Source organism: Alnus glutinosa, chromosome 5, assembly GCF_958979055.1.
Source record: "Alnus glutinosa chromosome 5, dhAlnGlut1.1, whole genome shotgun sequence".
NCBI classification, from domain to species: Eukaryota; Viridiplantae; Streptophyta; class Magnoliopsida; order Fagales; family Betulaceae; genus Alnus; species Alnus glutinosa.
The window spans coordinates 17,550,063-17,568,259 of NC_084890.1; the positions used below are offsets into that span (position 1 = coordinate 17,550,063).

General features: G+C 37.5%; 2 protein-coding genes across 2 annotated transcripts; one reads left to right on the forward strand and one right to left on the reverse strand.

Annotated features, from left to right (window-relative positions):
• Positions 1 to 10,947: 10,947 nt before the first annotated feature.
• On the forward strand, positions 10,948 to 12,547 carry LOC133869862 (probable aspartyl protease At4g16563). The gene has a single exon (XM_062306958.1). The coding sequence runs from the start codon at positions 10,975 to 10,977 to the stop codon at positions 12,406 to 12,408; it is 1,434 nt and encodes a 477-aa protein (XP_062162942.1). The 5' UTR covers positions 10,948 to 10,974; the 3' UTR covers positions 12,409 to 12,547.
• A 1,691-nt stretch (positions 12,548 to 14,238) lies between these two features.
• Positions 14,239 to 15,671, reverse strand: LOC133869028 (uncharacterized). The gene is made up of 3 exons (XM_062306010.1): positions 15,162 to 15,671; positions 14,827 to 15,055; positions 14,239 to 14,738 (listed from the first exon to the last, which is right to left on the reverse strand). The coding sequence occupies exons 1-3, from the start codon at positions 15,669 to 15,671 to the stop codon at positions 14,239 to 14,241; spliced, it is 1,239 nt and encodes a 412-aa protein (XP_062161994.1).
• Between the last annotated feature and the right edge of the window lie 2,526 nt (positions 15,672 to 18,197).

Here is an 18,197-nt window from a genome sequence, read left to right on the forward strand (position 1 = left end):
ATCCTATGTGGATAAAGTTGTGGCCTTCTCTTCTATGTCGCTAAATGGCTTCTGGGCTAAAAAGCTAGCATAACTCATGTTCCTTATTGAGGGCATAGACTTGCTCTACGGTCTTGACATGTTGTTCAGTCTTGAACGATGTCATGGACCACTTCTTCCTGTAAATTTCATTATTGGGAACCTTAGGTATATTCCAATCATTGACATCAATGAAGGAATCCTCATCATGGTATTCAACGTGTTCTTCGTTGACTACCTCTGGAATCTCAGGGATCCTAGTGGATCTAGAGCTTACTGATGAGTTAGATCTGAACAATCTATTCATCTTTGCAAGTTTAGGGTTACCTGACTTAGACTTTTACTGTTTCGGTCTCTCTACCGCGAGACATCTCTCTACCACACTTCATCTCTGTTCTCCAACTAGGTGTCCTAGGTCATACGTCTGTGTCCTATCCGTGTGTCCTCCCGACTTACTTGGCCCTTCCCTTGGCTCTCGACTGCGCTGACGGCACGTTGACGGCAGTGTCCTTTTCCTATTCACCCTAGAATCTTAACAGAGAGTGGTGTAACAAATAGACTGAAACAATAGCAGAATAAGCAAAATAACCAGCCACTTGGGCGGATGTACAGATCAAGCAGGACTCAACTCAACAACACTTATGGCTCTGATACCAAAAGGGGGGCTTAATAGTAAGAAGTGGTGACAATGGTGTGGATAGAGTGATGGTTAGCATAAGAAAACATAGTAATATGCATAAGAATTTCAATATCAAAATCTGAATACAAAATAAGAGAGTATTCAATAATGATCATGAAATTAACTTAAAAGTAATGCTTAGATTCAAAATAACTTGAATGTAAAACTTACAAATGAACTTAGGCCAGAATGCAACTGGCGATTACAAGCTTAGACTTAGAAACACTGGAATGAAACATTACAAGTGTTTGGCTTATGAGAGGTTCAGGTGAGATTACAAAAGAAGTAAACTCCGAATAGACTCTGCCTTGAACTTCAGACTTCTGCTTCTTAAATAGACTTTAGGAGGGCTTAGGGCTGGAATCACGAGATGCCAACATGCTTAGGCTTGTCAGGCGTGCACCGAAAGCAGATTCTTTCTGCTTTTACCTTAGGTAACTCGCACCGAAATCAGGGTAAAACTTTTGGTGAATAGTGAAAAAGTCACTATTCATGAATAGTACCATGTCGGGTGGCCGACCGAGTATTGTTCACTTTTGTCTTTTAGTGTCGGTGACACTATTTACTTCTGACTTATTATACCGATGGTAAAAAATGTAGATTTTACAGTTTAATCATCATCGACGTACTCATCATCATAGGGATCATAATGGGTAGGAGAACCCCATACATCATCTTCAACAAAGTCACAGTCATTGTGACCCCATTCTTCACAGGTGGTGCAGTAGTCCAGATGCCATGTTCCGTCAGAACCTGAAAACTGATTGTGATCAATCAGGTCTTTTGGATCCTTATCTGTTTTGCTCCACCATTGCCCATTGCTGTAGCGGTAGTTGCTTACTTTGAGGCGTTTACCCCAAATACCTAAAACAAACATATCTTCGCCAAAAATAATTGTTCTATTATTCTTTGCTAAGTGTAATATCCGGGAAAGACAACCCACTTGAGTTATCAATATAGTTATGCATGTAGAGAATTGGATTACTGAGGTTAGTCGATCGAGCGACTTTCTGGTCGATCGAGCGACTATAGGTCGAAGTCGATCGAGCGACTTTATTTTCGATCGAGCGACTTCGCCCAGTGCAGTGCAGTTTCCGCCAGCTACGAAAATTGATCTTTCCACCTAATAACTTGGGACCCACACGTGGTACTTGATGCCAAATGATCATGTCCACATTTAGTTAGCCTAGTTAGTCCATTTTGGTTGAAGCCCAACTAGATTTCCTTAGATATCATGCAATCATGGGCCAAGATATGAAATAGTAACCTAGGAGATTTGAGCTATGGATTTGAGGTGTTGGTTGGCTCAAATCTGGCCATTGGGATGATGATTTGTTGGTTAAATCTCAGCCCTTCAAGAGTACTATATATAGGTTGCATGGGGAGCTGATTTTCATGAAGGAGAAACAAAACTATAGCCAAAACTCTCCCTCACTCTAGTGCTGAAAGAGTAGCACGAAAATCCCCCATTTTCACCCCACTTTCCAGCACCTAGCAAACCCAATTAAGCTCCAAAAACCACCCTCATTCTCCCACAAATCAGTAGTAGAGTGTGAGTGGAAAACCTCCTTTGTTTTGAGACCAAGAAGCCAAGCTTTGCAAGTGGAACTTTCTTGGACAGCAACTCTCCTTCACTCTCTAGGCCATTGAGGAACTTTGGGTGAGTATTTTCTCCCTAAAACTTCTCATTAGATCAAGAAGTTCAATTGCTATTTGAAATCATGACTTGTTCTTGTTTTTAATTATGCATGTTATATGGAAAGTTGGCTAGCTTACATGTGAGTATATGTGTAAACATATGGATGAGTATTTACTACATGAGATTAGTAATTTAGAATGGATAAATTGTGTTTTAAAAATAGATCAAGGTATATAAGTGTGAGAGTAATATGTTGAGATTTTGATATATATATATTAAGAGAAAAGAGGTGAGCAATATTTAGGTGTGTTATAAGGATGTGAATTAAAAAAGAGTAAAATCATATGTGTGCTTGATTATATGACAATGTATTCTTATTTTTAAAAGTATATTATGTGATGGATAATTCTAGTAGTACAAGAGTTGGTGTGTAAGCATTAAAATAGATAAATAAGAAATCATGTTTAATTCGGTAGCCATTGCGATTTCTAGGAAGAAATAGGGTAGTAATGATGATTTCATAAGAATACTTTATTAACTCGCTATCATCACATAATGATTGTTATGAAGTTGTAAAGGAAAATATTTGGAGCAGAAACTAGTAAGTATCTATACTTATTGAGGACGAAGCTGGTTGACTTTTCCTATAATATTATGTTTACTGTTTTATTTACTTGTTTGCGCATGTGGCTTTGCATGTTTTATTATTTTTAATAATCTGTCTAATAACAAGCTGCTTGATCTAGATCCACAGTGGGTACGCGAGGCTTCACATGAGTTCCTAGGTTCTCAGTGAATGAGGAGGTACCTGAAAAAGAATAATAAATACAAAAACTGGTGTACCTAGGTCACCAGGGATTCCGAGGTTTCCAGGAGCCTAGGCTCCCAAAGATTATAATTAAAAGTTAAAGGGAGGAAGCCCAGGCTTTAAATAACACGATAACCGTGCCTAGGCCAACAGAGGAGTGGAAAAAGGGAAATACCTAAAACTAAACCCTTAAAACTATCATTGCTTTATGATTACGTTTATGTTCATTTTATGTCTATGACTCGCGATCATGGATTATATTTTGTATATACATGTGATTATATGGCCATTGCATTGTGTTGCATTAATTAAATAAATCAGCACTCATATTATTATTGGAAACAGCGGACTCACTTTAGTGTTTATGTTGTCTTCTTTTCTTTGTATGGTACTTGTAATGGTTCAGGCTATGAGGAAGAAGAGGATTATTAGGACTATCCCGACACATAGATGGTTCCTGGTTCAGTTTTGTAAGGCTGGATAGCCTATATTTTGGGACTACCCTGTTATAGTCCATTAGCTTAACTTAAGACAATATTTATAATTCTCCGGTTATATATAGATATTTAGCTTGTATAATTATTTAGCCATGTGTGGCATGACTGGTATTACTGTCTGTATAATTATGCTGACTGACTCATTTTATATATATATTTGAGGTATTTCAGTAGTAGCTCTGAAGTGTCAACCTACTCCCAGTTTATATTACATTTATTCTGTTGCCAATAATTACCTCTGATAAGTTAGTAATGTCTTGTGGAAATTCGAAAATTTTCACCTACGCTTTTTGGAAAAGCGGGGCGTTACACTAAGACAGGTCTATTTCTTATTTCTTGGACCGCGTTCATCATAAATCCCTTCTTAACAATTCTCCAGAGATTCATAATGCTTAGGAGATCTTCAAACTTGAGAGGGATTCTTCCCATTCTTAGTTCTGTAGGATAATCACTAACTGAAGGATTAATGAGAATGCAATGTTTAGCAGGCTTAACTTCCATGAAATTACTTGGATCAAATTCTGGAACTGTACTCCAGATCCTTAGAATAATAGGACTGTTGGTGTTCAGTCTTCTTCTCAGATGCTCATCCTGGATGCTTTTGACAGTATTACGAACTATATTAGGAAAGTCACGTAATTCTTCCAGGTGCTTAACTGGGTAGTAAGACAGAAATCCTTCTTCAAAGAGCTGAGCTCCTAATTCAGGACATCCAATCTCGAAGTGATCCTAGTCACCATTCCATAGTTGTCTTGAAAGACCATATTCTTTATCAGGGACATAGATTAACCCTGGAAACTCACAATGAGGCTCAAAAACTCGAAGCGTCTTTATTCCAAAGACTTTCTTGTACTCAAAATTCTTCCCATTAGTAATCAGCATCATTCTCTGAATCCACCTGTCAAAGTATTCAGTGTATGCTGGACTAAGGAAAATTAGGTTTTGGATCTCGCCAGGAAGGTCGAGAACCCTTTGTCGGACTTTTCCCATTTCCTTAGGATTGATCCTTTGGATCTGGTAGATCTCAGTGGGAGATCGAATCCGTTTAGAACTTGTGGATACAACAGATTGTAGCAAAATCTTATTGTAGCTTAAAAGATACTCAGTGGCTTTCATAGACTTGTCATGAAGATGATGTGAACCCCGTCAAGAATAACGAGACCCAACAACGAAAGGGAACCCAAGATCGTTCTATGAACATATTCGAATGGAAGACCTCGACCCGTTGTTTATGACAAACAAGAACCTCGGTATAAGGAAGACGCCACAAACGGTGGTGGAAACTCCGTTTGATAAGTCAAGATGAACGCCACAGGAAATCCCGATAAGTTCAAGTAGTTCTTCAAAGAACCAAAGAGAATAAAACCTCACAAGTTTTATGAATCATCAATGTCTCCTCGATTACATGGTAGGTACACCTATTTATACAAGAAAATTACTTGCGGAGAAAGTAGTTCTAATCCTAATAAGTAAACAAATCAATTCCTAGCAAGGAAAGAAAATAAGTCCTAATCTAAAAAGTGAACAAATCAAAATATACTTAAATATCTAACTTAAATAAGGCATGAAATCATTCTAAATATGGCACTCTTCATATTTCCATGCCGGTTCACCATCAATTATCTTTGTAGTCCAACATATTTCCATATAGCCCACCATCAATTATTCCGCATCAATTTGGTTTAGATTTTCTGCGATTGTTTTCTTGCCAATTCTTGGCCTTGACCGGATTCTTCTAGAGCTTGAATCAATGTGACAATTCTTTGTTGGCCACGTGCATCATGCTCAATGGGCCTCCCTGAATTTGCTTGAGCCCATAACTCTTGGATGAGTCCGTTGAGCACATCCTTGAACTTCTTTGCTCGTGCTCTCGTAACCGGCCCAATTGGTACTTGAACGAGATCCTTCAAAGCGGTGCCTTGATCTCCATCACTCTTATGACTTTTTAAGAAAGCTTGAGTCAAATTATCTAATAGTATTTGAATATGGGGAGGGTAATTGATGAGATCACCCTTTGAATATTTGGTTGAAGTCTGAAGGACTTCTTCCAGGATAATACTATTAGTCTTATCCAGATTGAAGAACTCAATCTGTTGAGGAACTTTCTGTTGAATCTCCATTAGAGATTCTTCGTACTCATTCACCTTAGCTTTCCCCTTCTCCGCTGGAGTCAGGCGCTTAGGATTTACCAGATTGAAGGGATCAATCTGTTGGGAGTTTTTCTGCAGACGTTCCGCTGGTCTTTCTGCATACTTAACCACCTTAGCTGTTCCTTCCTCCGCTGGAGTCAGGTGCTTAGGATTTTCCAGATTGAAGAACTCAATCTGTTGGGAGACTTTCTGCAGACTTTCCGCTGGTCCATCTGCATAGTCTACCTTAGCTATCCCTTTCCCTGTTAGGGTTAGGTGCTCAGGATTTTGAATTTCCGGAGGGAAATTCCATTTCTTAAGAATCTTAGCTAATTTAGCTTTTCTTTCTTTTGTGGAAGAAAGAGACTTAGGAGGGGTCATTTTATCCTGAAAAATGAAGGTGTTAGAAACAATCCAGAATTCAGAAATGGCATTATGCTTAAAAACCATTTTTGAAAAATACTTAGATATATCTTTCAAAGGATCAAATAATAAACTTAAGCATATCCAATAAATGGAGTTTTTACTTACAGAACTGAAAAAGTTATTACTCAGATCAAAGTGTATGACAAAAACAATTTTATGCTTATAAATTTGGATTTGCCAAAAATTACTTTCCATTTCAAACTTAGAGAAGATCGAGGATCCACTTAACCTATTGATTAGGTCTCTCTCATTTGGAATTGGATATCTTATCCATTCCAGGACTTTGTTGAGGGGCTTGTAGTTAATGACTAACCTAGGGGCTCCTCTCTCAAGTTCAGCATTTTTCTGGACATAAAAGGCTGAACATGACCAAGGTGACTTACTCTTACGAATTATGCCTTTGTGTAATAGATCTTCTATTTCTCTTTGGCAGAATTCAGTAACTTCTTGACTCATTTGGATGGGTCTAGCCTTAGTGGTGATTCTTCCTTCATCAAAGTCTTTGATATAAGGAAGGCTTACAGTGTGCTTTTTCCTATGCCAGAAGGCAGTAGGGACATCAGAACAGACTTCACTTTTGATCCTATCTTCAAAAGTTGGATTCTTTGCTGAAGGGGCTTTTGGCTTAATTGTTCTTCAATTCTTTTAATCTTAATCTCCTCTTGTAAAAACCCTATTTGTTGGGTCTTTGACTTGATTAGGTTAACAGACTTAGAAATTGAATTGCTTTTGAAAGCATTCAATTGACTTAATTCTGGTTTAGCCAGAAACTTAAACTTAACCTTTTCATCCATGGGATAAGTAATTAAACCATCCTGGTCTGTTGTGAAAGGATACAACAGAGTAATGAAAGGTAAACCTAGTATGACTTTGTCAGTCATATTCTTAACCAAGACAAATGATGTTTTGAAGCAAACATTGTCCTGACACACATGGGCTTTACTTATTTCAAAAGTAATTTGCATCTTGTTGCCATTAGCAGAACGCAAATTCTCTTTTGACTTACTGTAATACTTCGTAGGAACGAGTCCTTCTTGTATACAGTTCAAATCTGCACCTGTATCAATTAATACAACTACAGATAACTCAAAATCTTGAATCTTAATTCTAACCTTGGAATACCATTTTTTAATATGGATTCGGTTGATTAGACTTATACAATTTTCTTCAAATTGTGGAGGCGTATCTTCAAGCTTAGGTTCGGACTCGGCTTCGCTATTATTGGAACTGCTAGCGGCTGACTTAAGCTTGTGCCCAATTTTCAAGAGATTAACATCCTGTTTTAACTCTTGATTTTCTTCCTTAAATATTTTAATCTCAGACTTAATTTGATTAACTTCAAGTTGCAAATCTTTTATAGTGATTTGTTCCTTTGGTTTATAAAATCTTTTAACTTATATCAAGACTTTTAGACTTATTAATATATATATATATATATATATTTATCTTAGCATTTGCATTCCTGCAAGGAGGCTCAGCCATCTGATTACCCTACCCCTTGCATCATAATATCATTTAGGATTCATGTGCAAGTGTTATGTCACCAAGAGCTACGCTGTGTTTCGGTGCTTAAACATGAATTGTTGTAGTATTTATATTTTCTTTTATGTTCTTATGATATATTGTAATCCTTCAAGTTCATATTTGGTGGTATTGGTCATATAGCCTCGTCACCAAATCATGAACCAAGGTTTTAAGATTGTTATAAGTAATCGTTTCAAACATAATGAAGTGATGGATAATAATAAAAATAAAGAGATGAGAGTCTATAAACAATATTTTGTTTGAAAGATAATTGATATATATTTCATTGTGTGGATTGATTTATATGCAGAAAAATGAGCTAAATTACACCAAGGAGAGTAAGTATGGATGTACTTACTGAGGAATGATTCTATGTTTCATTAGGATTGTGTTGTGTGTGTTCATTGCGTGGGTGTTTGTTCATGCATTGCATGTTGTGTCCAATTAATATAACGACTGAGGAGATAGCCATCAACAAGCTGATATAGTAGCAAGTGGAAGGAAGGCTAGTCAGTGGATCCAGGGGGTTCATAGTGACCCAGGGGAGTCCAAAGTTCTAACATATAACTAATGCTGGGACCGATAGGATTCCAGTAAAAACATGTAAGACTTTAAGTGTGAGGCAAAGGACATGAACGGGTTCGGATAACCTAGAACGAGAGGTCTGAAGAAAGATGATCATAAAACACCAAACTAAATTGTTACTACGATGCATATTCATACAACCCTTGCATTTACATTCTTTATGAACTGTTATTAGTTTGATGGTAACTTAGATATGAAAATAGATGACTCACTTGTTTGTCTATGTAAATATGATAACGTCATATTTGCATAGTTATTACTAATGCAGATTTGGAAGTTGATGGCATGGACCCATATGCCAGTTTTGATGGATTTTGAAACAATCTTCGGATTATTATGTCACTAGCCTTGAAATAGCTAGTTGTATTTATGTGTGTTTTCTTGTATGGCATGTAAATGCTTATAACAATGTTACGCATGACATGTTTTATGTTATATGCTTATATGCCGTTTGTGGCACTAATTTTGATGCACCTAGTGTGCATATGGGCATGTAAAGATAAACCTAAGTAACTTTTAATAAACGTATTGAGGTATTTCAATCAGCTCTAATGTGTTATGCTATCTATTCCTAAGACTTTAGAAAAGAAAAATATATTCCACTACGAGAGTTTATCTTTGATGTAGTAATGTCATGTGGAAACCGGAGGTTTCTGCTTACGAATTTGCTGGCTCAAGTTCGGGGTGTTACATACTCACTCTGAAACTTTTACTGCAAAGTTATGCTGTCATTTTCCAATATATACACATCTTGCCTACACTATCAAGCACCTTTTTGGTTGGGAAAGAACAAATAAAAAAGGGTTGTAAGTGTTATAAAATATATAGTTCTAAGTGGTTCACGTTTTGTTTTTTTGTGAGTTATAAAGTGGTTCACTTAAAAATATATATGAAGATCGAACTAATTAAGTGCGGGAAAGCTAGGATCGATCCTTCATTTGGCGGCCCCCATATGGAGAAAAGATTTATTGCAGATGATTGAGTCATCTTCCAACATCTTGTTTTAATAATCAAACACCTTTTTGGGGCCTTATTTGCAGACTGTCGAGTTGTACTAAAATAACATCTCATGGGTTGTAGTACTTGTAAACCTTATTATACATTCTTCGAAGTGGTTTGATATATATATATATATATATATATATATATATATTCTAATCAATCCTAACGTGGCGTGAATTCTTTGGAAATGTTTTTCTAGCTTCCAGAAATAGTAAAATCCCATGTGACGTACATGACAGTACCAAAATGCATGTCACGCAACAGTTGATAGGATCCATGTCAGTATATATGCCGGATTTTGCGGATTACACGTCTTCTCCACATGAGAGAGCTGAGAAGGCCTTCTCCAAGTATATATCAACGCCAGAATGCAGCTTGGCTAATCCAAAGGGGCATGAATGCCACTCCGTCTACTGAGAGGCCTTCCATTCTTCCTCTATGCTTTTCCACGTTGCATTTGAATACTCAAAGTCCATTTGAACAATGGCTTTCTTTAGCACGATCAACTATGACCACCTTCCATTTGACTACTAGTTCAATTACAAGAGAAAATAGAGAAAAGCATTTTTAGATGGTTCGGTGTTTGACACCTATGTCCACTACTAAGGAAGAGCGTGATAAGACTACATTAATCAAACCTAATACGGAATCATATTGATCATATATTTTAACATTGTCTGTATCTCAATCTCTTTTTGGCTTACCATGTTGATGTACTTAGCACATCTCCTGGTCATAACATATACATAGTATCACAACAGATTGCAAGCAATATAGGTAGGCCATTGCATTGCATCTCAATCTTACCTCCAAAGGTCTTCTATTGTCACACATTCTCAATTCATTCATAGTTGTTCTTGGTCATCTCTCTTTCTTTCACGCAGCTCCTCATATTTATATGAAAATATAAGAAATATTTGGCGATGCACTCTTAATTATGTGTGTACGTGGCAGTATTGTACGTATTATAATAAGAGCACTGCTACGGAGTAGCAAATTTTCCGGAAAACATCCGGAAATTTGGCTACTCAATGGCATTTCTGTAATTATTTACACTCAAGTATTACCCTTATAATAAATGAAATGATTAAGCAAAAAAGTCGTCAATTTAATTAATTAATGATTGACTTATACGCCCAGCTATGCACTCTTAATTATTTCATCAATTACTAAGTATATATCACCTCAATTTGTAATAAAATTAATTATAACTTAATTGCCATACTAACACGTACGTGCATCATCGGACGCAGGTGCCCTCCACCAATTTCTGCCGCAATCGTACTAATTAATTTGTGTGTTAATTTTTTGAGCAATAATATTCGATATCATGAAGCCGAAACATGGGATCCTCTTCACTTTGCTTAACCTGGCATGCTTAAGAGGTTTTAATTAATAGCACGCCAACTCGATCCAATTTATATATATGTACTTCATGCACTTCATCCACATACATATACAGCTAGCGAACGCCGCTTGCCACCCTTTCTTCTCTTAGAAATATATATTCCGTGCACACATTTTCGCTCTCTTCTTATTGATGCGCATGTGGACTCAACCCTGGCCTCTTCATTCTCATCTCATAACAAACCCCTGGCCTCCTCCTATATATATATATATATATCCATCCCATCTGAAGAAGTTTTTATACGTACACAAGGCCGAAAATGGTAGCAGCAAATATTCCCAGTACCCTTCTCCTCTTCCTTGTCCTGATCACGGCAATATTGTTGAATATCAACCAAACCCTAGCAAGACCAAGCAGTCTTAATTCAGTGGTCCTTGGTATGAAACATTCTACTACTTCTCTTCCTTCACCAAAAAGACCATCATCATCAGAAGCTTTAGACATGATGGAGCCGTTGAGGGAGGTTAGAGACGGGTATTTAATGTCTCTTAATCTGGGGACACCTCCTCAAGCAATTCAAGTATACATGGATACCGGAAGCGACCTTACATGGGTTCCTTGTGGGAATCTGTCGTTTGATTGCATCGATTGTGATGAGTTTAGGAACAATATTAAGATGACAGCCAACACATTCTCTCCCTCCTTTTCTTCTTCATCAGGTAGGGATCTTTGTGGCAGCTCCTTCTGTATTGACATCCATAGCTCAGATAATTATTTTGACACGTGCACTATAGCTGGATGCTCGTTGGTTACCCTTCTGAAAACCACGTGCTCCAGACCATGCCCTTCATTTGCTTATACCTATGGTGCCGGTGGGGTTGTCACTGGGGCACTAACAAGGGATACCCTTACAGTTCATGGAAATAGCCCCGGTGTCACAAGGGAAATTCCAAAATTTTGTTTTGGGTGTGTTGGGTTTACATATAGAGAACCTATTGGGATTGCAGGGTTTGGAAGGGGTAAACTCTCTCTCCCTTCGCAACTAGGCTTCTTACAAAAGGGTTTCTCTCACTGTTTCTTGGCCTTCAAGTATGCAAATAACCCTAATATATCAAGCCCTTTAGTTATAGGGGATGTTGCTATATCATCTAAAGATTACTTGCAATTCACTCCAATGTTGAAGAGCCCTATGTACCCTAATTACTACTATATTGGCCTAGAGGAAATATCTGTAGGCAATGTCAGCGCAATCAAAGTGCCCCTAAACTTGAGGGAGATTGATTGGAGAAGTAATGGGGGAATGCTGATAGATTCTGGAACCACTTATTCTCATCTTCCTGAGCCATTGTATTCACAACTCCTTCAACTTCTTCAGTCTGTGATAACCTATCCTAGAGCCACGGATATGGAGATGCGATCTGGATTTGATCTTTGTTATAAAGTCCCATGCACAAATAACAATTTTGTGGACGATCTCCTTCCTTCAATAACTTTCCATTTCCTGAACAACGTGAACCTTGTTTTGCCTCAAGGAAATCACTTCTATGCCATGGGAGCACCAAGTAACTCCTCGGTAGTGAAATGCCTGTTGTTCCAAAGAATGGATGGTGGAGATTACGGGCCAGCTGGGGTGTTTGGAAGCTTCCAACAGCAGAATGTGGAGGTTGTGTATGACTTGGAGAAAGAGAGAGTTGGCTTTCAACCGAGGGACTGTGCTTTAGCTGCAGCTGGTCAAGGGCTTCACAAAATATAATCCCTAATGCCAGTTTGCCGACACACCAATAATTAAATAATGAAGGATGGTATGCAGTTTCTAGGCTAGCTTGATGATGTATTTTTGTTTTCTGTACTTTCTTTCCTTTGCTGTATGCATGGCTTATGATGTGTTTAGGTATTGAATTTTTTAAATTAGAAATGAATTTTTATTCTCTTTACGAATTTCTAGGCAAATAGTGTTTAGAGTTTTTTTTTTAAAATTATGTTTAGGTATTGAATTTTTGAGATTGAAAAGTAGTATTTTTTAATGGTAGGAAATGATTAGAAATGATTGAAGGTATGAAAAGTTGTGTATAATGATTGGTGTTATGAAAAGTAGTATGAAATTATGATTGAAATAAATATAATAATTAAAAATAACTATTAAAAGGAAAATTTCATACTTAATTAAAATTAATTCAAAAATTCAAAAAATAATAAAATTGCAATCCACGTGCAGCCCGGACCAAGAGAAGTCGTGGATTCCCTGCAGTTCGAGAAGGCCCAGTCCTCATCTTCACTGTCCATTTCTTGGTTTCCCATTTTGCCCCTAATCATTTTGTATTCCCTGTTGGTCTAGAAGATCGATGAGGGGTCCATTCTCAAAAGGATTTATGCCCTGATGATATTATTTTTGCTTTTAATTTTAATTAAATTGCTTTTTTCAATCTAAAAAAAATACTGCATTTTTCCGTTTAATATAAATTAATTTACTTTTTTTTTTAATATAAGTAAATTAATTTACTTTTTAAAATCCAAGAAGAATACCTTTTTTTCTTCTATTTTTACTATAAATTAATTTTCTTAAAGTATCATTTAAAAACCGAAATTAATGACATTTAACTTAAATTAATTTGGGTAAGATAAAGTTAAGACAAATGCACACATATAATAATGTAAAATAAAGAAAGAAAAAACATACATAAATAGTTCTAAAAAAAAAAACCACACAGGTCAATTCCGAATAAAGCTTGGCAGCCAGTCAAATGCATAGCTCCATTACAGTTCACGAAGGGTACTGAAAATAAAACAGTTCAAGTAGAAGCACCAAAATATCCGACATACATTATACAATAAACTAAGTCCGGTAGAAGCACCAAAGATGCATAATAAACAGTGGTTTCACATCCCACCCGCAGTACAAACCAAACCACTTCAAGCAAACATGACAATCAACAAAAATAGTATCCCTAAGAAACACAAGACACAAATCCTTGTAATACCACAACATCGCATAATGCCCCCGACAGTCCACGGCATGCCCAACACGCTGCCCTGAGCACGTAAACCCACAGCGTCATCATCATGTACCGCTTCTGGCAAATTTTGCATCAACTCATCTTCCCAATAAAAACCTCCAGGATGATTCTACAATAACACATTAAAACAGAATGAGACTACCATATTATTAAATACAACAAATGTGTCAAGAATCAAAAGACATAAAAATGAAGCTTCAATTTGAGTCCAGCGATTGCTTATGAGTTCATACCTTGCCTAGGGGCCACTTGTAAAAGCGTCTCATATAGTTTCTTTCTGTTCTTGAAATGAGGAGTGTCATGGGTCCAGCACCACATGTACAATTCACCTTGACGTTCATATCTACTTGGTAATGCAGCATAAAACAACAAACTTCTCATGTATGGGTAGACAATTTGGCATAACAAAATATGTAATTCGAATGACCCACACAAACAACATACATATCAGTCAATTTCATATATTTGTCTTACATTGAAAAGTCTTATCAACCATAAAACAAACTCAACCATATCAAAATGCACATGCATTATAAAAAATATTACTTCAACATTAAAATTGCCATTTTTTAATTATCTCCATCTTCGTTTCCATGTGCATTATCCCACATTGCTTGTGCAATGCCTTCTCTAAAATTGGCCATTTCAATGCCAGCTTCAGATGAGAAGTCATACTGTCCTGAATGTGAAGGCCTTGCCTCATCATCGTTGCCATATGCATAAGGCTGCTCACTCATCCCTGGTTCTGCTGCATCAATGCCGTTGAATATTTGATCATTTGGATTACGTGTCTCGATGAAGTTGTGTAGTGTACAGCATGCCATTATAATGCCAGGTTGACGTGGCAATAAGTACTTAGGCATATTGTATAAAATATGCCATCTCTTCAATCTGGAGAAGCAGTTCTCGATAATCATTCGAAGTGAGGAGTGTCTGAAATTAAACAGTTTCTTGTACCCACAGGGCAGACGCCTATTACGAAAATGGTAGAGATGATACCTCTCTCCTTTATAAGGAGGCAAGAAACTTTGGGTGCATGGGTATGCAAAATCAGCCACATAATAATGCCCTTCATAAATAAAATACCCAAAGTTTATTTAAGAGCATGAAAATCTATGATAGATAGAAAATTAAGCAATTGTATGCAACGTACTAACCATCTGTAGGCCACTCAAAGCCTTCGTCAGTTGTAACAGCATCCTTAAAAATGCAGTCATCGTTCGCGGTTCCTTCCCAGCCAACGTACACGAATGTGAATAACATATCAAAATCGCATATTGCCATAATGTTATGTGTGCACTCATTCTTGCGGCCATGAAAGAGGCGTTGGTGCTCTGCCAGGATTTGTGCCTTTACGTGTGTGCCGTCGACTGCACCAATACAATCCTGTAATAATTTTCAAACAAAAATAAACTTAAAAACGTACATTGTTTTACAAGTTTTGAACAGTGGCATTGATAGGGTCGATGTGTTATAAATGAACAACACTCACCTTGAACCAAGGATAATATTTAGGATTACCGCATACATGTGGGTGCACCCCAGTCCTGTGTCTCACTTTGATGTAGACCTTGGCCAAATGGCCCACTGCTCTCAACACCTTTTTATAATGCCGATTTATTGTCTCCGTGGAGTGTTGAAAGCGATCTGTAGCGATCCGCTGCCCTTGGCAGTGCCCAGTAAACAAAAAAAATATAGCAACACTTTCTTCAACATCAAGGTTTATTGTACTTTCTATGAACTGGCGCTCCCTCAACTCAAAATACAAAGATATAAAATCTGGTGGCTCCATACGAAACATTTGAAAACACGGCACTAGGTGACCGTTCAGCATGTATGTTATGTACATGGCCCCTCGTAATGGCAAGTTGAGTTGTGGCATTTTGGTGTTTTCATTGTCGTCTGATGAGTCAATCGCACTCACTAAAAAGAAAATCTCATCAGCAAGTTCTTCGTCTCTATCTTCATACGCTGGTACGAGAGGGAGGCTAGATCCGTCCATCTTACTAACAGAGACTTAGTTCAATACAGTTTAAAATAATTTGGTGAATAATACCATCCAACACACATTCAACACTTAATTATTGTCAAATACGCACGTAGTAAAACACATTGCACCAATTGAACTTGTCTCATAGCTAATAGCTAAAATACATTAAACTAACATAAAATAACTTGTCTCATAGCTAATAGCTAAAATACATTAAACTAACATAAACTAACACATTCCACCAATTAACTCAGATTGTCAGTCCAGGGGCTTGACCTTTGATAGCCAAAGCAATTTGTGTTCTTTGTTCCAAAGGAGAAACAAGTTTTGAAGTTTTTTATCTAGTAGGGCAATTGATGCAGCCATGTAAGTATCGAGTGTAATTTTAGCCTACAACTCATTAAGCACGGCGATTGCCTGGTTTATTGGAGGTGCAGATTTGCCAGTGCTTATCTGTTGCGTCACTCAAGTTCTGCTGAGTCTGCTGCTGTAAGGATTCTCTTCTTACATTCGCCAGCTCCCTCACCTCATCGTACATAGCCTGCTTCGAAGCTTTTACCGTGGCTTTTGGTTCCCTGGAGGATTTTTTACATGAGGATCCTTTCCCTGAGGATCCCATGCTGACGCCCAATCCGATACTACATGCCGGGGCATTTCCCCTACCCCTTGTATCCTCTACCATTGGCTTTTTCCCACTACGACGACATCTAACAAACGAAGTTCCACTAGTCTCCTCATCATGCAGACTGCCAAGGTCAACAAATGTGGGTGACGAATAACCTTCGGGTTGACCTCTACGACCTACCCCACCATCATACACGTGTATGCCTACTGTCTGCATACGGTGCATAAGATGTGTTTCCTCATCGGTGTCAGGCGGGGACTGTGCCAAGGACCGGCGGAGAATGCCAGTTGCTGTGGACCGATCAAATATGATCCCGAGTTCCTCGTAGTTACGGTACCCTCTTGCTTTGAAGCGTGAAATTTTCGGATCCACCTACGGAAACCCGGAGAAATTATTAAAAATTATTACTCCCCAAATAATATATAAGAGTTATCATACCAAGCTAGTTTGGAATAGAGCATACCATCTTCACACGCTCCCAATGTGTCGGGGTCCCACAAACTGTGTTTAATATGGGATCCCAACCAAAGCCAATTTCATGATTTAATAGACCAGAAAAGTCTTTGTGCTCTTTTCGCAACCTTCCATACTTCGATGATGGCTGGCTAGGAGTCCAGACTTTACTCACCCTCTGATTCAAAGCATTGGTTAGCTCCACCCACAATGCAGGGTTCATGGTCCCTTGGATGATGGAACCATTGTGCACACATTCGACTAAAAGTTGGACCGAAAGGTCCTCATCCTCTTTTGGCCACTTCTCTAATTTTTCGCTTGACATTGAGTCTCGTTTTCTCTAGCATGGTAAGGAAAAGTAGGGCTATTATAGAAGTATAGTAATGGCTTACGGAAAAAACTTCAACCAAAACCAACAAAAAAGTTCACATATTTTTACATAACCCCCTCGAATTAACACCTCGTTTTCTATGTCTCCCAAACTACCAATTACGTCAGTCTTCTCCTTTAAACTACCAAAAAATGTCCCTACTAATGACAAAGTTACCCTTAATTTTATATATTTAAAAAACATATAAACTAACATAAACGTATTAAAACAATAAAAGTAATAGAAAAGAAAAGAAAAAAATCATAATGGAATCCTAATAAAAGAAATCGTATTAAAGGCACATGGCTTTAACATATAACTGAAATTTGTATTTTAATTAAAATAGGGAAAAAAATAGTATTTTAATTAAAATAGAAATTTATCCTTAAGTTTAGCTACTTATTACTGAAAATGCATATGTGGAAGATGCATTTTTTTCTTTTTTTTATTAATAACTTGTAATTCTCCCCTACTCTATTAATTAATAAAAAGTAGAAGAAGTCGTTCTACATTTAATAGTATACATTATACATGATATATTTTCCAAATTTAATAGAAAACCAGATGAGTTTTTTACTTTGAACAACTCACAACTACTTATAAATGAACAAGCATTTATATAAAACAGATAAAGAAAAAGGTTGTGCATAATACCTTTCGAATATGATTAGAACTAATCGCTCCTAATAAATTGTGCTTCCCGCTTCTCGTTAGATACAAGATAGTAACACTCACATATACCCAATGCAGTGGTTGTACCTTTTGCTCTCTAACGTGCAACCCAACATGAACGCTTCCCAACCAGATCTCCTACCTAAAGGGGTCTTCAATAGAATCTTTTACCTTAGGGCCGACCCATAAGATAGATTTCAGATGTAGCGCAGCAACAGCACACTTGCAATGGCTTCAGAGGAAAAATAATGTCTCTAAGCACTTGTGGAATTCAATACCGAATTCTTGCAGTTCTCAATGCCCAGGGTCCTCTATTTATAGGCTGAGGTGCAGAATAGGCGACTACTGAAATATGTACGGACGCCGTCCGGACGGTGAACCTGGGCCGTCCGGACGGACAACAGTGCGACAGGATTTT